This window comes from Aspergillus sydowii (genome assembly GCF_001890705.1).
Source record: "Aspergillus sydowii CBS 593.65 unplaced genomic scaffold ASPSYscaffold_6, whole genome shotgun sequence".
NCBI lineage: Eukaryota > Fungi > Ascomycota > Eurotiomycetes > Eurotiales > Aspergillaceae > Aspergillus > Aspergillus sydowii.
Window position 1 is genome coordinate 95,735 of NW_024467864.1, and position 18,682 is coordinate 114,416.

Sequence of the window (18,682 nt, forward strand, 5' to 3'; positions counted from 1 at the left end):
AAATGACAATCTATACATGATCTAAAACTACTCTGAACGTCCATGATGATAAATCCGGGGGCTAGCTTCATAGCTTGTCTCACCTAGCCCCACGGATATACCATCCAAGGCGTGACGCGCGAAAACTTAGCTATATACGTAGACAGACATCAAACATGACAACTGGCCCGGGGTTCAAATAACAGTCCAGTTTACCCCACCGTAGGTATATTATACAAAAACGCTGGTTGTAAAGAACGAAAATTGACAGTAGTGGACAACATAAACCGCGCCCCATATACCATTAGCGCAGCCAAAAGATATGACCTACTAAGCCATGGGTATCGAGTAGTTGCTGCGCATCCAGAATTCTCGTATTTGCCGTTCCCGTTTGCCTCCCATTTGTGACGCGCTGGTACATATGCGGTAGGTAGTGAAAAACATAAGACTCGCACTTGTGCCGATCTGTTTCATCAAGGAACGTTGGCGGAAATGAAATGGCTGCGAAAAAAGGAAACAAGAACAAAAAATAAAATAAAGAATATCCAAACCCTGAAAATGCAATAAGTGAGAAGCCATATTGGTGGCTTACCCCAATACTCCCAGGACGCCGTTCGCCTCTCAGGCCGTGTTTCTGCAGCCATTGACAGTATCTGGCTTAAAGGTGGTAACATATAAGGGGATAAAAATATGATATAGAGGGGGAATAGGGGTATAAAGGCCTCAAAAAGGGCAAAGAGGTTGAGGATGCGAAAACTAGTTATGAGGCCATTGATAAGCACTCATCTAGTAAAGTGTCTAGTTGGTCGTGGTCGCCCAGCGTGACACCCTCCCAGCCTAAATCTATTTCATCCACCTCCATTTCGTCGATCACACTCGGGGGGTTCATGCCGTCTATATCAGTGTGCTCTCGCTTGTCCGCTTCTAATTCGTCTTCGAGGTAGCCTCCCATGATCTGGTCCACAAGTAAAGGCATATGACTCAGAACTCCACTTCCGATTTCTAATGACAGTCGTAGATCCCGTACCCCAAGAGCGCTGCGAGTGCTGGCTTCCTTGGCCTCGACGGGAAGCAACCCAGTGGCCCCGTCTTTGGCAATCTCACCACGGGTGAAAGCCAACTCTTCCCGCTCAAGTTGTTGCTTATATGACCGCTTCATCATGCCATTGATAGTACCAGAAGGACCATTGGATCTTGTTCGGGAAAAGACAACTGATAGAACCTCCTTAACGAAAGTTTCTGTTGCTATTGCCATGAACTCGGCACAAGCCACACCTGCACCGTTAACGACCGACTCTTCGTAACAAATAGGCGTCATGCGAGCGTGTATTGATTCGGAATCTGGAAATTCGCCGGTCTCTGATGCCAATGGCTGCGCGTATCGCTTTCGAACTTCTAGTTCCCAATCTATACCAGCAATCATATTGGTAAGCCTCATGTTGGGGAATAAAGTAAATACAGCTTAGGCTTACTCGTCATATTCAAGCCTCCCGCACTTGCAGGGACCTGGCTTGGTAGCTTTATCTGTTTGGCCAAATGGTACTCCTCCAATTCACTGCGTCCTGTCTCAGGAGGATCGCGCTGGCCGGAAACACATAGTTAGATTTTGGAGTATGTAATGCGGACACAGCCGAGTATCAATGGTAACATACCTCTGGAATTGCTTTAATCCGCCTGCGATCTCTTGGAGGTAACTGCATAATCTCCGTTTTGAGTCGCTGCTCGGCGGCATCCCCAGAGGTTGGTTTCGACACGACAGATGGCTTGTCATTCGCCGATACCCAGCTAGCGACTCCATGATCGGGAAGATCCCTTGAGAGGTTGCCAATGATCGCGCATACGAAATTGTTATGTAAATGTTCGATTTTTTGGTCGGCACATATTATCTGATCGATGCGCGATGCGAGCTCATCTTGATTTAACTGCCCTGTGGAACAATAGAAAGACATTCAGTACACCGGAGCAGCAAGCCTAAGGTAAGGAGATCGCTGTTCATGGTCACATACCTAATAGAAAGAGCGTGGTGGCTTCCTTGTACTCAGTCCACTTGTGGCCGATAGCGGCTTTCAGTTCCGTGTAAACAGGCTCCAGGTCCAGTCGTGGCACTGATATCAAGGCCTTGGTGGATTTATGTGTTATTCCATTTGGAGCCGTGCTTTTCGATGAGTTGATGGTGGCAGAGGCAGAGTCCGTTCGACTCAGTGCCGCTGGATCGATCTGCATGGTTGGGGATGGGAGGCTCGCCGAGGCGCGACGGGCTGCGCGAGGCCGAGAAGGCGGACAATCAGAGCTTCATGAAGGGAAAGACATCCCCAAAATACGGAATATGAGAGGTATTACGCAGGAAATGATGGAAGTCCGCAAAGATCGATGGATTCGGAGCGGGGAGGATTGTAGGGATGGAAGGAGTTGGATGTGGTCGATGGAGGGAGGTCCGAAAGAATTCTGGGGTTTGTTCATGAACTTGAGTTCGCTCCCCGCCTCCATTATTATTAAACTCATACAATAATAGATAGCTAATAATTCACGTAGTTCATAAATCACGACAATCAGTATTAATTGTAGTTGCTATAACACTGAACAGCCTGCCTACACACGACCAGCTGAAGAATTGGAATTAAATTATTTTAACCCTATGAATATAGTTTGATTGCATCCTCATCAAGAACCCCGAAGAGTCGTCCGATTTCCTCTGATATCCCCTCAATCTCCTTGGACAACTGCCCCGTCACCAGAACTGTTTCCTTCAAGTTAGACATGCCCAGGATATACAGCGATTGGATAGCACATACCGTAGGCATAAAGCAGCGAATAATCCTCGTCCGTCGACGACCGGGAAACTTCCAGGTCCTTGCGATAGTGGAAGAGGCGAGCAAGAAGCCGGTCTCGCGCGTTCTCAACATTGGGTAGGTTATCATTCAGGGGATACTCTAACTTCATGGAGGAAGCCATGACTCGCAAGGAAGTTAGTTTAAGAGCACGCTGAGTATTTGGCGCAACTCACAAGACAGCAGATGGCTAATTCGGGATGACAGATGTCGTCTCTCTGGGCCTGTGTAGTTAAGAATAGCCAATTCTCCGTCCGAAGAAGTCATATTCTTGGCCAACTCCAGATTCATAGAAACAAACGAATCCACCATGCTCCGCGTTCGCCTAAGGAGATTGGTGTAGACAGCATCTGGGAACGCTTGCTTGAGCTGAAACTCGGAACGTGCGGAGGCCTGAAGAGACTCCAAATGCGCTAAAAACCTCTCAACCTCAAGCTTATCCCTAACGCTCATAAATTCAGTCGACTTCTTGAATCTGTGTGTCGCAGACAGTGGGCCGGATTTCCAGATCAAACTCATCCGAAGCCATAACAAGGCGAGGCCATCCTTTAGTCTTCTCCGCGCGCTGATGGGCCATATAAACCTCGTGATGATGATTCCCCAAATGCAACCGGAGAAAACCGCCACAACTCGATGGAGAGCGATCTCAGTAATGACGGGGCTATCCCCTCCCTCGTCCTTGTCATCTTGCCCGTCTTGTTGGGTAAGTGAATACGCGTACAAGACGGAGAGATTGTATGTAAGCATAATAAAGCGACCCATTGGGCCTTGACGTTTAACGATGATGATGTAGGACGTCCAAGTGGCCATGAGCAGGCCCAGAAATGCGAGTGCGAACACATTACCGGCAGTGATATACCAAGAGAGGATGGCACACGCCGCACCGAGGCATGTACCGAGAAAACGTGCATATCCCGTGGTGTTAGACGAGCCGATCGTCATGGAGCAGACTAGCATGTACGATAACAGACCCCATTCTCCTCGCCAATGTGAGTAAAATGGTCGAGCCGATGGGATGAAGGAAGGCAAGGCATATAAGGCTGCACCAGTGCCGACCTTGATTGCGAATTTCGTATCATCTCTTCGGAACACACTGACGGATTTCCAGATTTGGTACCCGAGCCTGACCTTCGCGGATGGCCTTCCAAGCTTAGAGGCATCGCCCTGGGGGGTTGGCCGGATATACACGGGTTGAGGAGCAGCGGTTCCTCTTACGGGGCTTGACTCAATCAGCGATTGATCTATATGCTTGGTCAATGAAGGATCGTTGCTTAGCACCAAGAGGTCAGTATTATATTACCGGATGATTTTCTCCTCCACCCAGGTTCGCTTTTGCGCCAAAACCTCAACCAGTTCCAAGACTTCCCATGCGGCTGTTCTTCAGACTCGAGCTGAAGTTCATCCAGAATGTCGAGTAAGTCTTTTAATTGTTCGCCAAATTCTAACAGCGAGAAACTAAAATGCCCACAACTAGCGGCGACCTCTTCTAAGTCTGCTTCAAGCTCCACTGTTTTGATCTTGAAGATCTCCTTCTGCCGGTATATTGTTTTTAGCGCTTCCTCTCGGGATGCTTTATATAGTTCAAGAGCACGGTCGAGACTGGTGCGGAACCTGCTATCGATGGAAACTTTGTAATTCCGATCTGGCGCAAAAGGTATTTCCTTGAATATTTCCTTGAGCGTAAAAGCGAGGGATCTCTGTTTACCGTCAGTACATGACCTACATGACAGTACTATCCCAGATAACTGCTGCTAGACTCACCATAGAAGGCCCCAGATGGTCTATGAAAATGGCGAATATATCAGCAGGAAGGAGGGTTAGACTGGCTTCGGTTTCAGAAGTCTGCCTACGACTTAGAGTTGGTGGAAGGAGGTCAGGTTCCGATGCTTCTTCTGGTCTCTCGTCAATCGGTTCAAGGTAAGCCCGATCCTCGGGTATTGACCAAGGGCTCGTCGGCCTGCGAGGGTCAATTCCGTGATATGGTGTCTCAATATTTGGAGCCTGTGGCGGCTCAGCAGGCTTGGTCTGTTTGAGGAGCTGAAATTGTAATGAAGCAGCACTGCGTAAGCCTCCCATGTTATGGGTGATATCTTGTACCCAGCGAACAAGATTCTTCTCCAATCGGTATTCCTTCTCAGTGCCTCCAAAGAAGTGTTCGAGTTTAGCTTCTTTGACAAGGGAGTCAAGCTGGGCGTAGGCATTTTTATGCCGAGCAGCCGCATCAACAAATTCCGCGGCCTGAAGCTCCTCTTCGGAGCCACTCAAGAAGCTCTCTGTAATGAGAGCTAGCATTGTCGCCATGGACTCAGTCACGCTGGTGAGATTAGACCGCAACTTCTTCCGCGCAGAGATAGGAAAAATGAGGAACGACACGGCCATAGTAGCACCGACACCCATGACAACCATCTTCAAGACTTGGGAAATTTTCGCAAATGACAGATCCCCAGCTTGGACCGCGCCTTCTTTGGTTAAGACACTAATCGTGGAGAGCGAGGCCAAAGAGCACGCAACATTGACGAGCGGATCGCTCAGCCTTTGTTTCGTCCATCCAATAAACCCCAATCCGCCCCCACAGAAAACAATAAGAACTATCGCGTGTCCGAGGGGAAGCAAGTCCAATGCATCTTGGAAGAACATCTCAACGCACATACTAGTGACCGAAATGAAGGCCGTATAGATAAAGGCCAGGAACGCACAGATCAACGCCTTGAACATACTACCCTGTGACCTAGCTGGATGAAAGTAAACTGTTATGGTCGCGACCATATGCTTGCCATCCTGGTGACCGAGAAATGCTGCCAGGACTGGAACAAAGGTCGCCAGCGACCCAAGCAAATAGGCTAGGCTACACTTTAAGACACCTATCCCAAGCTCAGATGAAACAAACTGCCGCAACGAGTGACAATTATCCCAAAGCTTTGTTTTTATACGTGGAATGAAGCCCTTCGGAGAGGGAAGAATCTCTCCTGAGAGGAGCCCTCGTCGTTCTTCATCATCGGCATGATTATTATTGGAATTGATGCGCGGATTCCGCAGTTGCACTAGGCCTTTGAGACGTTGGCCGGTTTTGGGGAGAATAAAAGTCGCCTGGCGGATCTGAAATAAAATATGAACTTATTAGCCAGATGCTTTCACACTACATGCTAGGTAATAGCTCGCAACTTACCTTTTGAGAACGGAGAAACCGTTGCGCGTTGGCCGACGAGTTCCCAGACGCAGACATGTTCTCATCTTATCTCCGCCGGCGCATTTTTTAGCTCTCTACGGGTCAGGGATTTGTGCTGCTATCGGTGGTGAAGGAAATCTGCAAGTTGGGGCAGCGACTGACGCCATGGTCGGAGCTTTGATCAACTGCACTCAAGTTCCGCCCATGAGGTCGCTTATTGCTACGACGAAATACGCCCTTCGAGCACGCACCCTAGAAAGACAACTCTATACATAATGCACATACACTATAGGTACCCATATCCCTGCTGACGACTATTTCAGTCCCTCAACCTGCCATACCTTAACCGCAGCATCAGCTCCAACAGAAGCAATCTTAGAGCCTCCAGCAATCCAAGCAACACCGTTGACACCCTCTTTATGAGCGTTGGACACCTGCAGCCAGTCACCCGGAGTCGCCAAGCTCCAAACAAAGACGTTGGTGTCCAGCGCCCCACTAACGATGTGGTTTCCGTTGTTGTTCCATGCAATGGAGGTGATCCGAGCCGTGTGTGCCGTCCAGCGGTCATTCACCAAGCTGCCATCGGCAACTTTGTATACAAGGACACGTCCCCGTGAATCACCGATAGCTAAGTTAGAGCCATCAGGTGAGAATGTCAGGCATGATACCGCGTCGCGCGATGCCTTGATATCTCGCTTCGGAGTCAGGTTAGACCCAGAAATGTCGCAAAACTGAACGGTGGAATCATCTCCCCCAACTGCCGCCACGCTGCCATGAGCTGCCACAGCAGTAACGGAAAATTCCGCCTTGAAGTCGCCCACCTTCTGTCCATCCTTGTGAATCTCAACACTTTCAGATGTTGCCACTAAAACGGTCGCGTCTCCGGCGGCGACCCCTTTGGGCTGTCCAGATAGCTTGGAAGAGCTCCCTGTATACGTTTTGGCGCCGATGTCTATGGAACGAATGGTATCATCCCAAGCAACGCTGTAGATTCTCCCAGTGCCTTCTTGAGTCGGTACCAGGCCTGCGACATACGACGAGGAACGATCTCCTTCGATCTCCTCCGCTGTTCCTGTAGGGACATCCCAGCCGCACACTCTGCCATCGAAGCTTCCGGTCCACAGTGTTTCACTTCTACTGTCCGGCCCAAATGTAGTCAAAGACGTAATATTCTTCTGGTGGCCCTGAATAACCTGCCTCGGGTTAGGCGTCCCTTCAACAAGATAGTTAAGATCGCCGCTCAACGACAAACTGATAAGGAGGCCATCACTCCTCCCTGGAGGCCAAACCACACCGACTTGCTGATCTTGGATATTTGAATTTCCTTCTCCGCCAATGTTCCAGCTTTGAGTGACTTTTCCAGCCTCTGCATCCCAAATTTTGACGGTTTTATCAGCACTTGCAGTAACAAACTTACGCGAATCCTTCGACCATGATACCGCGAAAATGCTTCCTTTGTGTTCGCCTTCTCCAATCTGGCCTTTGGCCTCGCCGGTCTTACCATCATATAACCAAATTCTCCTGTCAGCGCCAGCACTGACCAAAGTCGAGCCGTCGGGGCTGAAGCCAACACCATAGATGTAATTGGTGTGCTTGTCGCGAATTCCGGTGTTAAACTTGAAGGGCGCTCCATGATAGAAAACCACATTCTTATCGTCACCGGCGGCAGCGGCTCGCAGTGGCCGCTGTTGGCGAATCGAAACAGCATTAATCTGTTGAGTATGTCCGCGGATCTCGCCCACGGTATTTCCGCTATCCCAAGTGATACAGTGACCGTATCTTTGCTTTCCATCACCGACGGCGATAATACGCTGTGAATCGCCGTCCCAGGCAAGATCGTTGATTCGGCCATTGACAATACTGTATTCGCCCTTGGTGATCCCATCACCCATACAATCCCAAACCCTGACTATACCACTAGCATCTCCGCTAGCAACATAGAATCCAGAGGGCGCAAAGCGCGCAACTGTAGTCTGCACTTTATGCTCGGTGTATTGCCGCGCTAAAGCGGGCTCATCGATTGAGCGGAGGAAGATCGATTTATTTGACTGTTAGGGAATCGTTTTTTGAATCAGCTAAATGTCCTTGAATTTCCACTCCCTCTTGCCGCAAGACTATGCAGCAGAGCTATTACGGCATACCGCATATGCGAGGCGCTCGCCTTTAGCATCCGACGATAGCTGGGTGGCTTGACCCCTCATAGTGGAGGGGCTGGCGGCCCAGATAGACTCTAAGATCAGAAGTTAGCGGAGCACGTTGCAACAAGGTTAGTAGGGGCCACTGACCATTTGTGATTGCCATGGTTGACAGCTATATGGAACGATGGGTACAACAGAGTTGAATGATTTGAGGTGAAGCAGGGGGAAGAAGGCGGGGAAGTGGAAGTGGGAGCTGGAGCTCTGTTTACCCGCTCGTTGGTGCCTGGTTGGATCGTCACTGTGCACAGCGAGATGTTTCGAGGAATTAAATATCTTTTAAATACGAAACACGGACCAGAAACCTGGGGCGAAATCACTCGTACATTGCTTGATTTTATTGAGAGCTAATCGGATAAATTACATGTTCAATTCCATGGTCCGGATATGGCTGATATAGTACATTTCCTGGTGATGCCAGCATTCATCATATAATAAAAAGAAAAGATAGTAAAAAGTTATAACGCGAAGTCGACGAGAAAAGGGCCGGACAGCATATTGGGTTGCGTCCAAAATAGTCCTATCATCCCTTTTCTCAGAATCCACCGCCGCCTTCCGACTTCCATTTGAGCTCAGCGAGGATCTCTGGGTGACGATGCACACTTGGCATAAGGCCAACGCCAATTGCTCTTCGAATCGCCTTCGCGATTTTTCGTTGGTTCACACCACGTAGACCGGTCAGATTCCTGTGCTTTATGCGGCCCATCTCGGTCATGTACTCTGACATGATGGTGAAGTTCTGCAGGTAGAGAAAAAAAAGTTCGTTTATATCCTTGGCCCTGAAAATTTGTTTCCATAAAAGCAAAAGCGTACCTTGTAGACTGTTAAAGGGTTGAGCTTGACGGCATCAAAGACGTCAGTGGTCGGAGGGGTGCGCTTCCTCCACTTCATCATCTCGGCAGGACTGAGGTCATGAGGAGCATAGATATCGCCGGCCTTCCACTCCCGCGTCTGGAATTTCTCTATAGCTCGACTGTCGGCCTGCGCCCTCTGGTCCTCGATGAACCTTTGGCGGTTTGCTCGCCGCGACGGCAATCTTCCAGAAGCTAATACGGGACGCGTTAGTAGCAGCGCATGGGATAGATTCACTGTCGAATATAGCACGGAACATATATGCCACTTACCGGGTCCTGGTTTAGAAGGCCGTAGGAGACTCTCCAGGGCATTTGTAGCGTTGGAAGATGTTGAATTAAACCGACAGGTGGACTGGACAACTGGCGCAAAAGTCCGTAATCGAGAGGAAGAAAAAATATGCAGAGACATCTTGATTACTCGGCTCTTAAACACAAGATGTTTAATGGCGAAAGCGAAGTAGTTGGAGTTGGGAAGCCCTTCAGAAGATCCACGGGAGAAGTCATCGGATTTCTGTTCGGCGCGCCAAGAACTCCGCATGAATAATTTCCAAGCTCGAGCTTCCTTTCCTCGTTCCACGTCGTCCACTGTCTCTGCTCGATTCTTCCGCGCCTCCTGTTAATATTCGATTGGGTCTAGTCACGAAATTGCAGCCACAGCGCTGGATCTATCTACATCCAATTAGAGTTGACATAATTTAAGCGATTGCGCCGATTTAATCTATTAGGGCGGTTGCCAAATATATGCCAACAACGAGGGCCGGCTCTTTCGTCCAACATGCAGTCCCAGCTTACACGAAGAGTCTTCCGAGCGATTATCAACAATGAGCCTTTATCGTCGTCCCGGTGTCGAAATCGTTACTTAAATGCCGTTCAGCAGTACCGAGCTAGGAGGGTGACCACTGGGCCCTCTTACGTTCAACGACGCGGGCTGTTCGCTTTCAACTTCAACCCCCCTACAGCCCCTCCGTCATCCACGCTACGTTCCGAGGCCGGATTAAAACAAATGAGAGACTTGTTTGTGTCATTAAGGAATAAAGATAGAGAGCCAGAGTTCGAGGTTCTGGCAAAGGCTTTCCAAGAATTCTTCGAAACACGGGCGGGAGAACCGGGAGTTATCACTCAATTTCAGGCGCAATTGCTCAGCACTACATGGTATTATTTGCAATCCCATGAGACTTACCTGGAGCCAGAGGATTGGCAAAGAGTTTTCTCAGACGAGAGCCTCGAAAACGTGTTGGATGTGTTATCTAAAGCTGAGTGCTTACCGTATGCGCGTGGCGTAATACGAGCCTTTGCCCGATCTGTATTTCTTGCGCGAAGCCAACATCCCGAGTTTCCCGGGAACAGAAGCAGTTTGCTTGCCATTCTTGCTTATATTGATATCCAGGCCCTCTGTGGTGATCCGAATGAGGCACAGCAAACCGTGGAGAAGTTTTGGCGGAGATTACGCAAATTCAGCCGTTCGCCTTGGCTGACGGTTCTAAAAGGGTTTGCAGTTCTTGGTGATAGGCAACGGATTAAGCATATTGTCAAGAATCTCGACAAAAGTGGCATTTCTTTCAATCCAGCCTCGCAGGAAGAATTGGTTCAATTTCTGATAAGGGAGGATCACTTAGATGCAGTCAAGCTGCTCTACGAATGTCCATTGTCTGGAAATCAAGAAGCCAATCTATCGACAAAAATCGCAGCTGCGAAGTATGCTATATTGAAAGCTAATACCGCATGGGCGCAATCTATTTTCGAGTCCATTCTATCGCATCCCGTCTCAGAAACAATTGGGATCCGACTTCTTTGGGACGCCTCTCAGGGGAAAAATGCGTCGCAACTTGCGGCGGTTGTCGATTCCTTGACAGCAAGGGAACCGGACTTGGGAGCGTCTCTCACCATCTCATGTGTGAACGACTTAATGGAGTATGCGAATTCCACCAAAAGCCCGATGTTGGCTTCTGAATATATGGAACTGGCCACTGCATGGGGCTTTGTTCCCGATTCGCAAACCCAATTGCTGCATCTGGAGTCACGGATCCAGGCTGGTGATATCAAGGCTGTGTTAAAGTCTTTAGAGGAGATGGAGACCATAGAGCCAACGAATTCCAAAACTCTTCCTCTGGTGAACAACCTCATTACAATGCTCTGCATTTCCAGACCTGATGGTTCCACTTTCGATCACATATCGTCTATCCTAGAGCCATTGCTTGATAACAACGTGCGCTTAGAGGCAGAGACGCTCGCAGCAATAACCCACATGCTCCTTTACAACCATGATTTGGAAGCTCTTTCCGAGCTACTCCGGCCTCGTCTAGGTTCTTACGATACAGAAGAGAGAAGCAAAATTCGAAATGCATTGACAGACTTCATACAAGATCTTGAACAGGAAAGTGAGCCGGCATGGGAAGTGTACATGCTACTACGGGTCGCCTTTCCGGAAACTGGTGTTAGCATGCGAACCACAGTCATGACCTCCTTCTTCCAAAGAGACCGAAGCGACTTGGCCTTCCTCGTCTTTGGACACATGCGCCAGGCCGAGCATTTCTCGCAGCGACCAAAACCCGATACCTACGCCCGGTGCTTCCAAGGGATTGCCCAAACCCGGGACGCAAAAAATCTCGAGCTAGTCCATAACATGCTCAAGCTTGACACCGAGGTCGACTTGAACACTCGCCTGCTTAATTGGCTAATGCTCGCATACGCAGAATGCGAAAAACCCGAAAAGAGTATGCAGATTTTCCGGGACATCCTCCAGTCCGAGGAAGGTCCATCGCAACGCACAATCCTTTTCTTCTTCAAGGCTTGCGAGAAACACCACAATGGTACGCATGAGGCAATCAAGATGGTAGAGAAGATGAAAATCCTTGAGATTTCACTCGACCGCCGGCTATACACGGCCTACGTGGAGGCTTTGGCTGCACAGTGCGAATTCGATCTCGCCACAGAAGCAATGGATGCTATGAAAGAAGTGACGAGTTACCCTCCAATCTCGGCCACGTAAGACTAATACCCCACTCCATCTATTGATACCTCTTTTTCCTTCTTCATCTGCCCCTACATAACATTAATATCTAATCGGAAGTGAGAAATATGGCACTAATCAGTTGACACTAGAATCGGACACTTTTACAATGCCGTTCCGTACCAGCACTGGAAAGACGAAGTCGAAAAGTGGGCCAAAGCTCATCATCCGGACCTCTGGGCCCAACTAGAGGAAGTCGAACGTGTAGAACATGAAGAGGGTCTCAAGTTCAAACTACCTAGAAGAGACTTGCCCAGCCTCTGATTAAATTAAATGTTTGATGACCGTCCTCAATCGGGGCCCATCCGTCGTCCTCCATATATAATAGCATATCCCCTATCATATTCCTTGATATTGAAGCGTTATTTTCCGGTATAGAAATTTNAAGGAGCATCAATGTAATTGGCAAAAATACGATCGTCAGGTTACATTGTCTCTGGGGCTGAAATATTCCTGAATCTTGAAACACAACCTCTGTTGATAGATAGTATCTTCCTCCTGCTATTGCTATGAACAGACATGGTCTTGTATCAATTGAGATAATCATTAAAATTGTAGTATCGTGACTTTTTCTGTATTTCCCAAACTAGAAAGCGGGTGTAATGTCATTTAGGAAAAAAGGAAAACCACATATTCGTAACGCTACAAGTGTACATCATTGTGGGACCAAGAGTGTAGTTATGAAGACAAAGGTATCTTCAGCCCACTGTCTAAGCAGACTTATGCTTGGGACTGTGCAAGTCTTTTGGTCATGCTATAGTTGATCTCGTTAGAAACACCCACTCGAGAACGAGCACAACGAATAATAACTTACAAGTTAAAGAACGAAAATTGGCTCGGTCCGCTTCCGTATTCATAAACAAAGCGGCTGGCAAGGTGGCTACCGAAGATAGCACGTAGATAGTTTTCAGGAACCTAGATGGTTTGTTTGTCAGTCATTTCTCCGGTTGTTATACGGTGGCCTAGGTGTGCAACATGCAACTTACCCGGTCAAGGATTGTCTCCAGCCCGATCTTGTCCAGAAGTAGCTTGGGCAGGGCGTCGTTGAGAACAGATCTGCGGAGCTCAACATTATCCCACAGTTCTGTCTTCTGCAACTCTTCATCAAGCTGAGTGATGGCCACACTAAGCCTGTCACTCAGAACACTGCGAGGGATCCCGGTCTGTTCATGTTCACGCCAAATTGCCTCAAACTCAAGGGTGGCATTTTCCTTAATGACTTCCTGTACCTGTTTGACGTAGGTGTTGTAGAACTCTGGAACGGTGCCATCTTCTCCAACACACATATTCTCCTCGAATCCTTGGTCATCAAAGGAAAGAGAAGCCAAGACTTCCAGCGAAGACGAGGTCACACCACCCTTGTTAGCGGAAGCATCTTTGAAAAGGATACAGCCGGCTTTCTCGAGGCGAAGCTTGCTATCCTGAGTAATGAATAAATTGGCACCCTCAACGATGTAGGGTATAGTTGATTTGCCGTTCTCAATAAGCTTTCCAACGGTAGAGAGATCAATTGATTCAGGACGTCCGCCACAAGGTACAAAAGTGTCATATGGTAGCTCCTTGCGAAGGTGGAACAAGTTTCGGAAAATCATTCCGTTGTGGATAAGCTCTCCATTTGGTAGATGCACATTGCTCTCATCTACTAGTACCCGGTAACCTTCGGGTGAGAGCTTGCTCACATCGAACTCAGAGATTGTTGTCCGCTTCTTCGCGAGTCGCACGAGTTCATCACGGTTAAGACCCTGGGGATCTACAATGACACCAGACCCGTCAACGATTGCGGTGTACTTCTCATTAGCCAGGAGAATCTCGTTTGAGCCGAGGTCACCGTCGGGTCCACCAGTTTGCAGTTTTCGGATAGTTGAGGGGTCAATGTTGAGTTTGCGATAGATACCAAGGACATATTGGCGAACAGATTGAGTGGTCATTCCATATGTATCGTGAGGAATTCCACCCAGACGGGGGCTCTTGCCAGTGAAGAAAGACTTCCACCAAGGAGCGCCACGGTTGCGAGCATGCTCGGTAGCCCAATCGACCAATTCCGCCGTATTTTCGTCAGGGCCCATGAAAAGAATTTCGTCCTTTCCGTGCAAGTCGACAATGGGATCCTTGATACCAGGGCTAACGGGTGGTAGAAGGAGGTCCAAAATACTGTCAATATACTTCTCGAAGGCAACACGTGCTTTATCTTGGTGGTCCACGTCTAGAAGGATTACTCCCTTTGCGCCACCCTCCGGGATATCCTTGTTCTTGCGTTGTTGTGTATTGGCGAGGTTGTAGTTTTCGTCAAACAGTGAGCGAGCGTTAATGCTGTATGCTTCCTTGTTTCGGCTTTTTACAATTCGAATACCGCCTCTAGCAATGTCTCGGAAGCGGAGATGAAATCCTCGGAATTCAGAGCTGATAATCAAGAACATTCCATATAGGCGCTGAGGGTATTCGTGCTCTGGAAGGAAGTGTGGGTCAAGCCGGAAGCTAAGAGCCACCTTTGTCGGTGTGAAAAAGTTGGTCTTAAGGATCGAGGCGTTGAACACACGGAAGGCACTCATGACCATTTCATCATGTTCATTAGCAGCCGTGCTTGAGACGAGCTGCTTTAATTGCCGACTGTCCAATACCTGGTCGACCTGAAGACGTAGATAACTTAGGGTCGGAAGGAAGTCATCCTCGGCTGGGCCACGGGTCTGCACATAATGTGTGTTTGCAAAGTCAAGGTAGAGCTTGTGGATAAGGTTTGGGTACTTGTTCACAATTTCCGCGATATAATCAGAGGTAAAAGTTTCGGTACGCAATCTCTTTTTGATCTTTGCCAAAAGCTCCGCGTGTGCGCTGTTATTCGAGTCTAGAAGGTCGGTCAGGGACGTATATTCGGAGCCAAGACGGTTCAAGAATTGTTGAACAAAAACCCATGCGCAGTGTGCATAGATGGTCTCTTGCAAGCTAAGACGCCCGCTGGCAAAATGATGCTGGAATCTGTTTTGAGGAACACAATATAGAAGAGAAATTTCCTTGATGATTTGGTGTACTGCGGCCTCGATTGGGGGGAACTTGGCCGCAATCTCTGCATTCTTCAGGGGGCGCAGGTAAAGTGATATGACGGTGATTCCGTTAGAGAAATTCTCCAGGTACTTCCGTGAGCTTGTGAGGCGGTAGTAGTGGTATAGGTCAGAAAGTGCACTAAACAGTCCCATAGCGGATCCCTGGCGGTACGCGATAACGAGACGCTTTTCGCGAGATTTTTCGATTTCAAACATCTCGATGACGGGACCAGCCCGTGCAACGGCATTGCTGATTATTTCCTGATAAACAGCCTTGGTGTTGGGTGTCGCTTTTTGCAAGAACCTCTTCTCACCGATGACGTCGATGTTCGTCTCTTGCAATCCTGGATTAGGGTTGGCGAACTGACACTTATACACGAAATAGCAGCGGAGCTGCTGCCCATCTTCACCGGGGACCGGAGTGGGCGAACGGAAAGTTTCAACTCGGTAGCTGTTGTCGTGAGTCGAACCGTCAATGTATTTCTTGTCGATTCTTTGCTCGTAACCAGGGCCACCGGCACTTGAAAAGCCCGGCTTGCTCGTATCAATATAGACAGCATGATCTTCAGCCTCCTTGTCTAGACGTATTTCGAGCTTCTTATCATCACGAGCATATGCTGCGACCTTCGCAGCATAAAGGGAGAGAATCTGTGTGACAATTGCGTCGACAGTTTCTGTCTGAAAGTACGTGTCATCGATCCCGAGCTGGTTGTAGAACCACTCTGTTTCTCCCACAATGAATTCCGCAGGAATAAAACCCTTCTTTTCCAGCTGATCCATGACTATAGCCACGCAGATAATTAGCAAAAAAACAACTCGGGATCAATGTATCTGCCGTGTATGCGATAGAGCCAAGCTCACCTTGTTCCATTTGATGTTCTTTACCCTCAAATTTGGCAGCTATGTAACCTGGATCCTCTTCAGAAAGGACTCGATGTGGGCTACCCGGGATAGCTAGGTGAGTCGGTTGAGGAGAAGGAAGGCGGGTGTTCGCTCCAGCCACACTGTCAAGAATCTTGTTGTGTGGGTGTCGCTGGAAGCCAATTGGCGTCCCGGCGCCTGACGAGGCGCCATCATTGCTACCGAAAAGCTTTGGAGCTGGTCGGACTGGCAGTTTATTGGACCCATTGCCATTGACAGGCACATCAGGTAGCGACTGAAGGGAGGAGGCGGGAGACACCATGACGAAGAAATTGGGCGGCGACCTTTGTTGTTGAAATGCTCAGTGTGAGAGGACGGAATGCAACACTGCAAGTAGTGACCGGTAAGCCCATGCACCAAAATTGCAAGGGAAATATATACATGAAAATGTAAAGTAGTTAAATGGAAGGGGACAAAGAAACAGGGAAGGAGGGGATGAGAGGGGATATCAATGGGTGGTGGAGAAGCTAAGTACACCGTAGCTGTAGTGTAGATAAGAAGGATACACAGAAGGCTGCAGGCATCCTTCGGGGGGAGATAACAAAATGGACAACAAATAGGTGACTCACCGATTCAACAAGGGATGATTTTTGATGAACGATTTTGAGAGTCAGATACTTGGGAAGCGATCCAGGAGGGTAGATGAAATATGACGAAAGAATGGATGGAAGCTTATCGGGAAGGCGAATGTGACGGGATCCCGATCGTGATGTTATGGCAGCACGAATCAAGGGGTTTGCTTTGCTTAAGACTAAGTCTGAATCATGAAAGGCAAAAATGGATACGGGGCAACAACTGGGGGTTATCGAGTACTTTATATAACTCCAGGCTGTGGTCTGGTTGAACCTGGAGAGTCCTTTCCAAAGAGTATAGTAGTATGTGCGGCGTATTTATCGCTGTATCAGCGTTACAACGGTGGTTCCCTTCCGGTGCTATGCGCGATCAGCCACCTCAGGTACAAAGCCGGGCCGGCGAAGCGGTCTCGACCTCAATCCATGCGTATTCACCCTCAATCCTAGACAACGTCTCAGAAATTTTCATGATTTCTTTAAGGCCGGGCTCATTGAGCTACTCGTAGTATCGCCATTGCCCCTTTCAAATGTTGCACTCATTATTTCTCTTTACCCCAAGTCTCCAGACTCCAAGGGCTTTCTCGAGTCTTGTCAGTACAGAGACTACGGTGGGCCCTGCCCCAGACCCCTCTAGATACGGTTAGTGAGTCTTACCTAACTAACTTTCGGCGTGCCGTGACTTGAAAAATACCGCCGAGGGAAGGCGTGATTGGCTGGCGGGTGCTAAAATTGGAAGAATTGCCTCAAACCTGGCCGTCACGAGTTGTGGCTGGTCCAGCTCAATGGGATTCTCGAAGGCACGATATCGAATATCGAAAAAGAACCCCCAAGAGGTAAGAGAGTCTTCATCCAGGCAAACTATCCCGGATAAAAGGGGCCAGGACCGGGCGAGATGTCGACGATTTTCGAATGCGGAGGGCCGAACAGCCACCGCTTCACAAGTTCACCCTGGTGATTCGCAAGAATGAGAGGCCATGATGAGGCATGAGGCCCAATCAGCTGATTATCTGAGTCTTGTGGTCTGGGTTCCTCCACTTAGTCGCTTTGAAGACTTGGGCGAGGTCTCTCAAGCGGAATTTCGGTTTGTCATGATGGCTACTTATTTGCAAATCATTGCTGCTTGCTGCTTGACTTCCTCTGCATCCCTTGTTCCTCCTGTGTAATAATGGCGAAGAAATCAGAAAATGCCTCATCTGTAACATCATGGCGGTTTCCGCCTTGTTTGTTAGCCGGGGATTGTGCAATCCCAGTGCGAAGGGGCCATGGAGGTTTCTGCTTCCTCTGATATTCTGTCAATACCAGATAGGGACTGACGCCCAGTAGCCCAGTATCTGCGGGGACGGTCGATCTCGACATGTGTACCTGGATCCGAGGCGGCTGGCTATCCTCGATCATTGCTAGTGTTTTGCGGGGTGAAAGAGTCTTCACTACTCACTCCTCAAAATCTGCCATGGGCCCCATGGCCCCATGGAGGTTCACCTCCGCTTGCACCCCTCGATCGAATTGTCAACCCACAAATACAATACTCCTACCAATACACACTACCCAAGTTTTCATGGAAAAATGCCGCAACCCCTGGGACTAACTATTACCCCATCGAAACCTCTCCTGCCAGAGACCGTTCCCCAACATATCCCCATGCAGGAAATAATCAAGGCCAGGTGGGGTCCGTGGTCGGAATTCCTACATAGGGCGCTCAGAACTCTGGGCGGATGAGGTAATAGGTGTAAAACCGCAGCAGTGAAGACGTGATATTCGTTATCCGCTTCCCCATACACCCACTTAGTCCAGCAGATGATTCCGACCCCGGTCCGTTCGATGTGGTCGAGGCGCCTCACAATTCCCCAGCGATGACGTAGTTCGGCCGGCGTGGTGAAAAACTCGAGAGTCACATTCGTCGAGCCAAGAACCGGCGAACAAGACGTGATCGTGGAAGAACCCTTACGAAGCCGAGTAAAACGCCCCTATTTGCTCTTTGCGCCGTTACCGTCAATGTAAAGTGTTGTCCAGCACACGGTCAAGCACGCCAATCGCCTTTCACGCTAAGGAGAAAAAAAAAACCTCTGTTGCCAATTGAATCATTGCGGTTTTGCGTGCTTTGAGTCTCGAAAGAAAAAAA

The 18,682-nt window shown here is 48.8% G+C and overlaps 4 protein-coding genes across 4 annotated transcripts; 1 reads left to right on the forward strand and 3 right to left on the reverse strand.

Moving 5' to 3' along the window:
- Positions 1-739: 739 nt before the first annotated feature.
- ASPSYDRAFT_58424 (uncharacterized protein) lies at positions 740-8,274 on the reverse strand (the record flags this gene model as incomplete). The annotated part of the gene is made up of 10 exons (XM_040849529.1): positions 740-1,386; positions 1,452-1,560; positions 1,632-1,906; positions 1,986-2,269; positions 2,768-2,933; positions 2,984-4,048; positions 4,108-4,480; positions 4,569-5,903; positions 6,315-8,021; positions 8,272-8,274. 10 exons carry the CDS (start codon positions 8,272-8,274, stop codon positions 740-742), a joined length of 5,964 nt encoding a protein of 1,987 aa, XP_040701633.1.
- A 213-nt stretch (positions 8,275-8,487) lies between these two features.
- ASPSYDRAFT_45763 (mitochondrial 37S ribosomal protein bS18m) lies at positions 8,488-9,527 on the reverse strand. The gene is made up of 3 exons (XM_040847111.1): positions 9,293-9,527; positions 8,982-9,214; positions 8,488-8,907 (listed from the first exon to the last, which is right to left on the reverse strand). Exons 1-3 carry the CDS (start codon positions 9,429-9,431, stop codon positions 8,704-8,706), a joined length of 576 nt encoding a protein of 191 aa, XP_040701634.1. The 5' UTR covers positions 9,432-9,527; the 3' UTR covers positions 8,488-8,703.
- ASPSYDRAFT_203483 (putative mitochondrial respiratory complex I chaperone (Cia84)) lies at positions 9,483-12,296 on the forward strand (the record flags this gene model as incomplete). Its single annotated transcript, XM_040843834.1, has 2 exons — positions 9,483-12,007; positions 12,125-12,296. Exons 1-2 carry the CDS (start codon positions 9,798-9,800, stop codon positions 12,294-12,296), a joined length of 2,382 nt encoding a protein of 793 aa, XP_040701635.1. The 5' UTR covers positions 9,483-9,797.
- A 456-nt stretch (positions 12,297-12,752) lies between these two features.
- On the reverse strand, positions 12,753-16,253 carry ASPSYDRAFT_58427 (glutamate dehydrogenase (NAD(+)); the record flags this gene model as incomplete). The annotated part of the gene is made up of 4 exons (XM_040849530.1): positions 12,753-12,786; positions 12,847-12,947; positions 13,019-15,852; positions 15,932-16,253. The coding sequence occupies 4 exons, from the start codon at positions 16,251-16,253 to the stop codon at positions 12,753-12,755; spliced, it is 3,291 nt and encodes a 1,096-aa protein (XP_040701636.1).
- Between the last annotated feature and the right edge of the window lie 2,429 nt (positions 16,254-18,682).

Excerpts from the sequence above, each read along its gene's own strand:
- ASPSYDRAFT_45763 (XM_040847111.1), bottom strand. The coding sequence starts at position 9,431 with ATGTCTCTGCATATTTTTTCTTCCTCTCGATTACGGACTTTTGCGCCA. Across the intron at positions 9,215-9,292 it reads GCCTTCTAAACCAGGACCCG|CTTCTGGAAGATTGCCGTCG; the intron begins GTAAGTGGCATA and ends GTCCCGTATTAG. Across the intron at positions 8,908-8,981 it reads ACCCTTTAACAGTCTACAAG|AACTTCACCATCATGTCAGA; the intron begins GTACGCTTTTGC and ends CTCTACCTGCAG.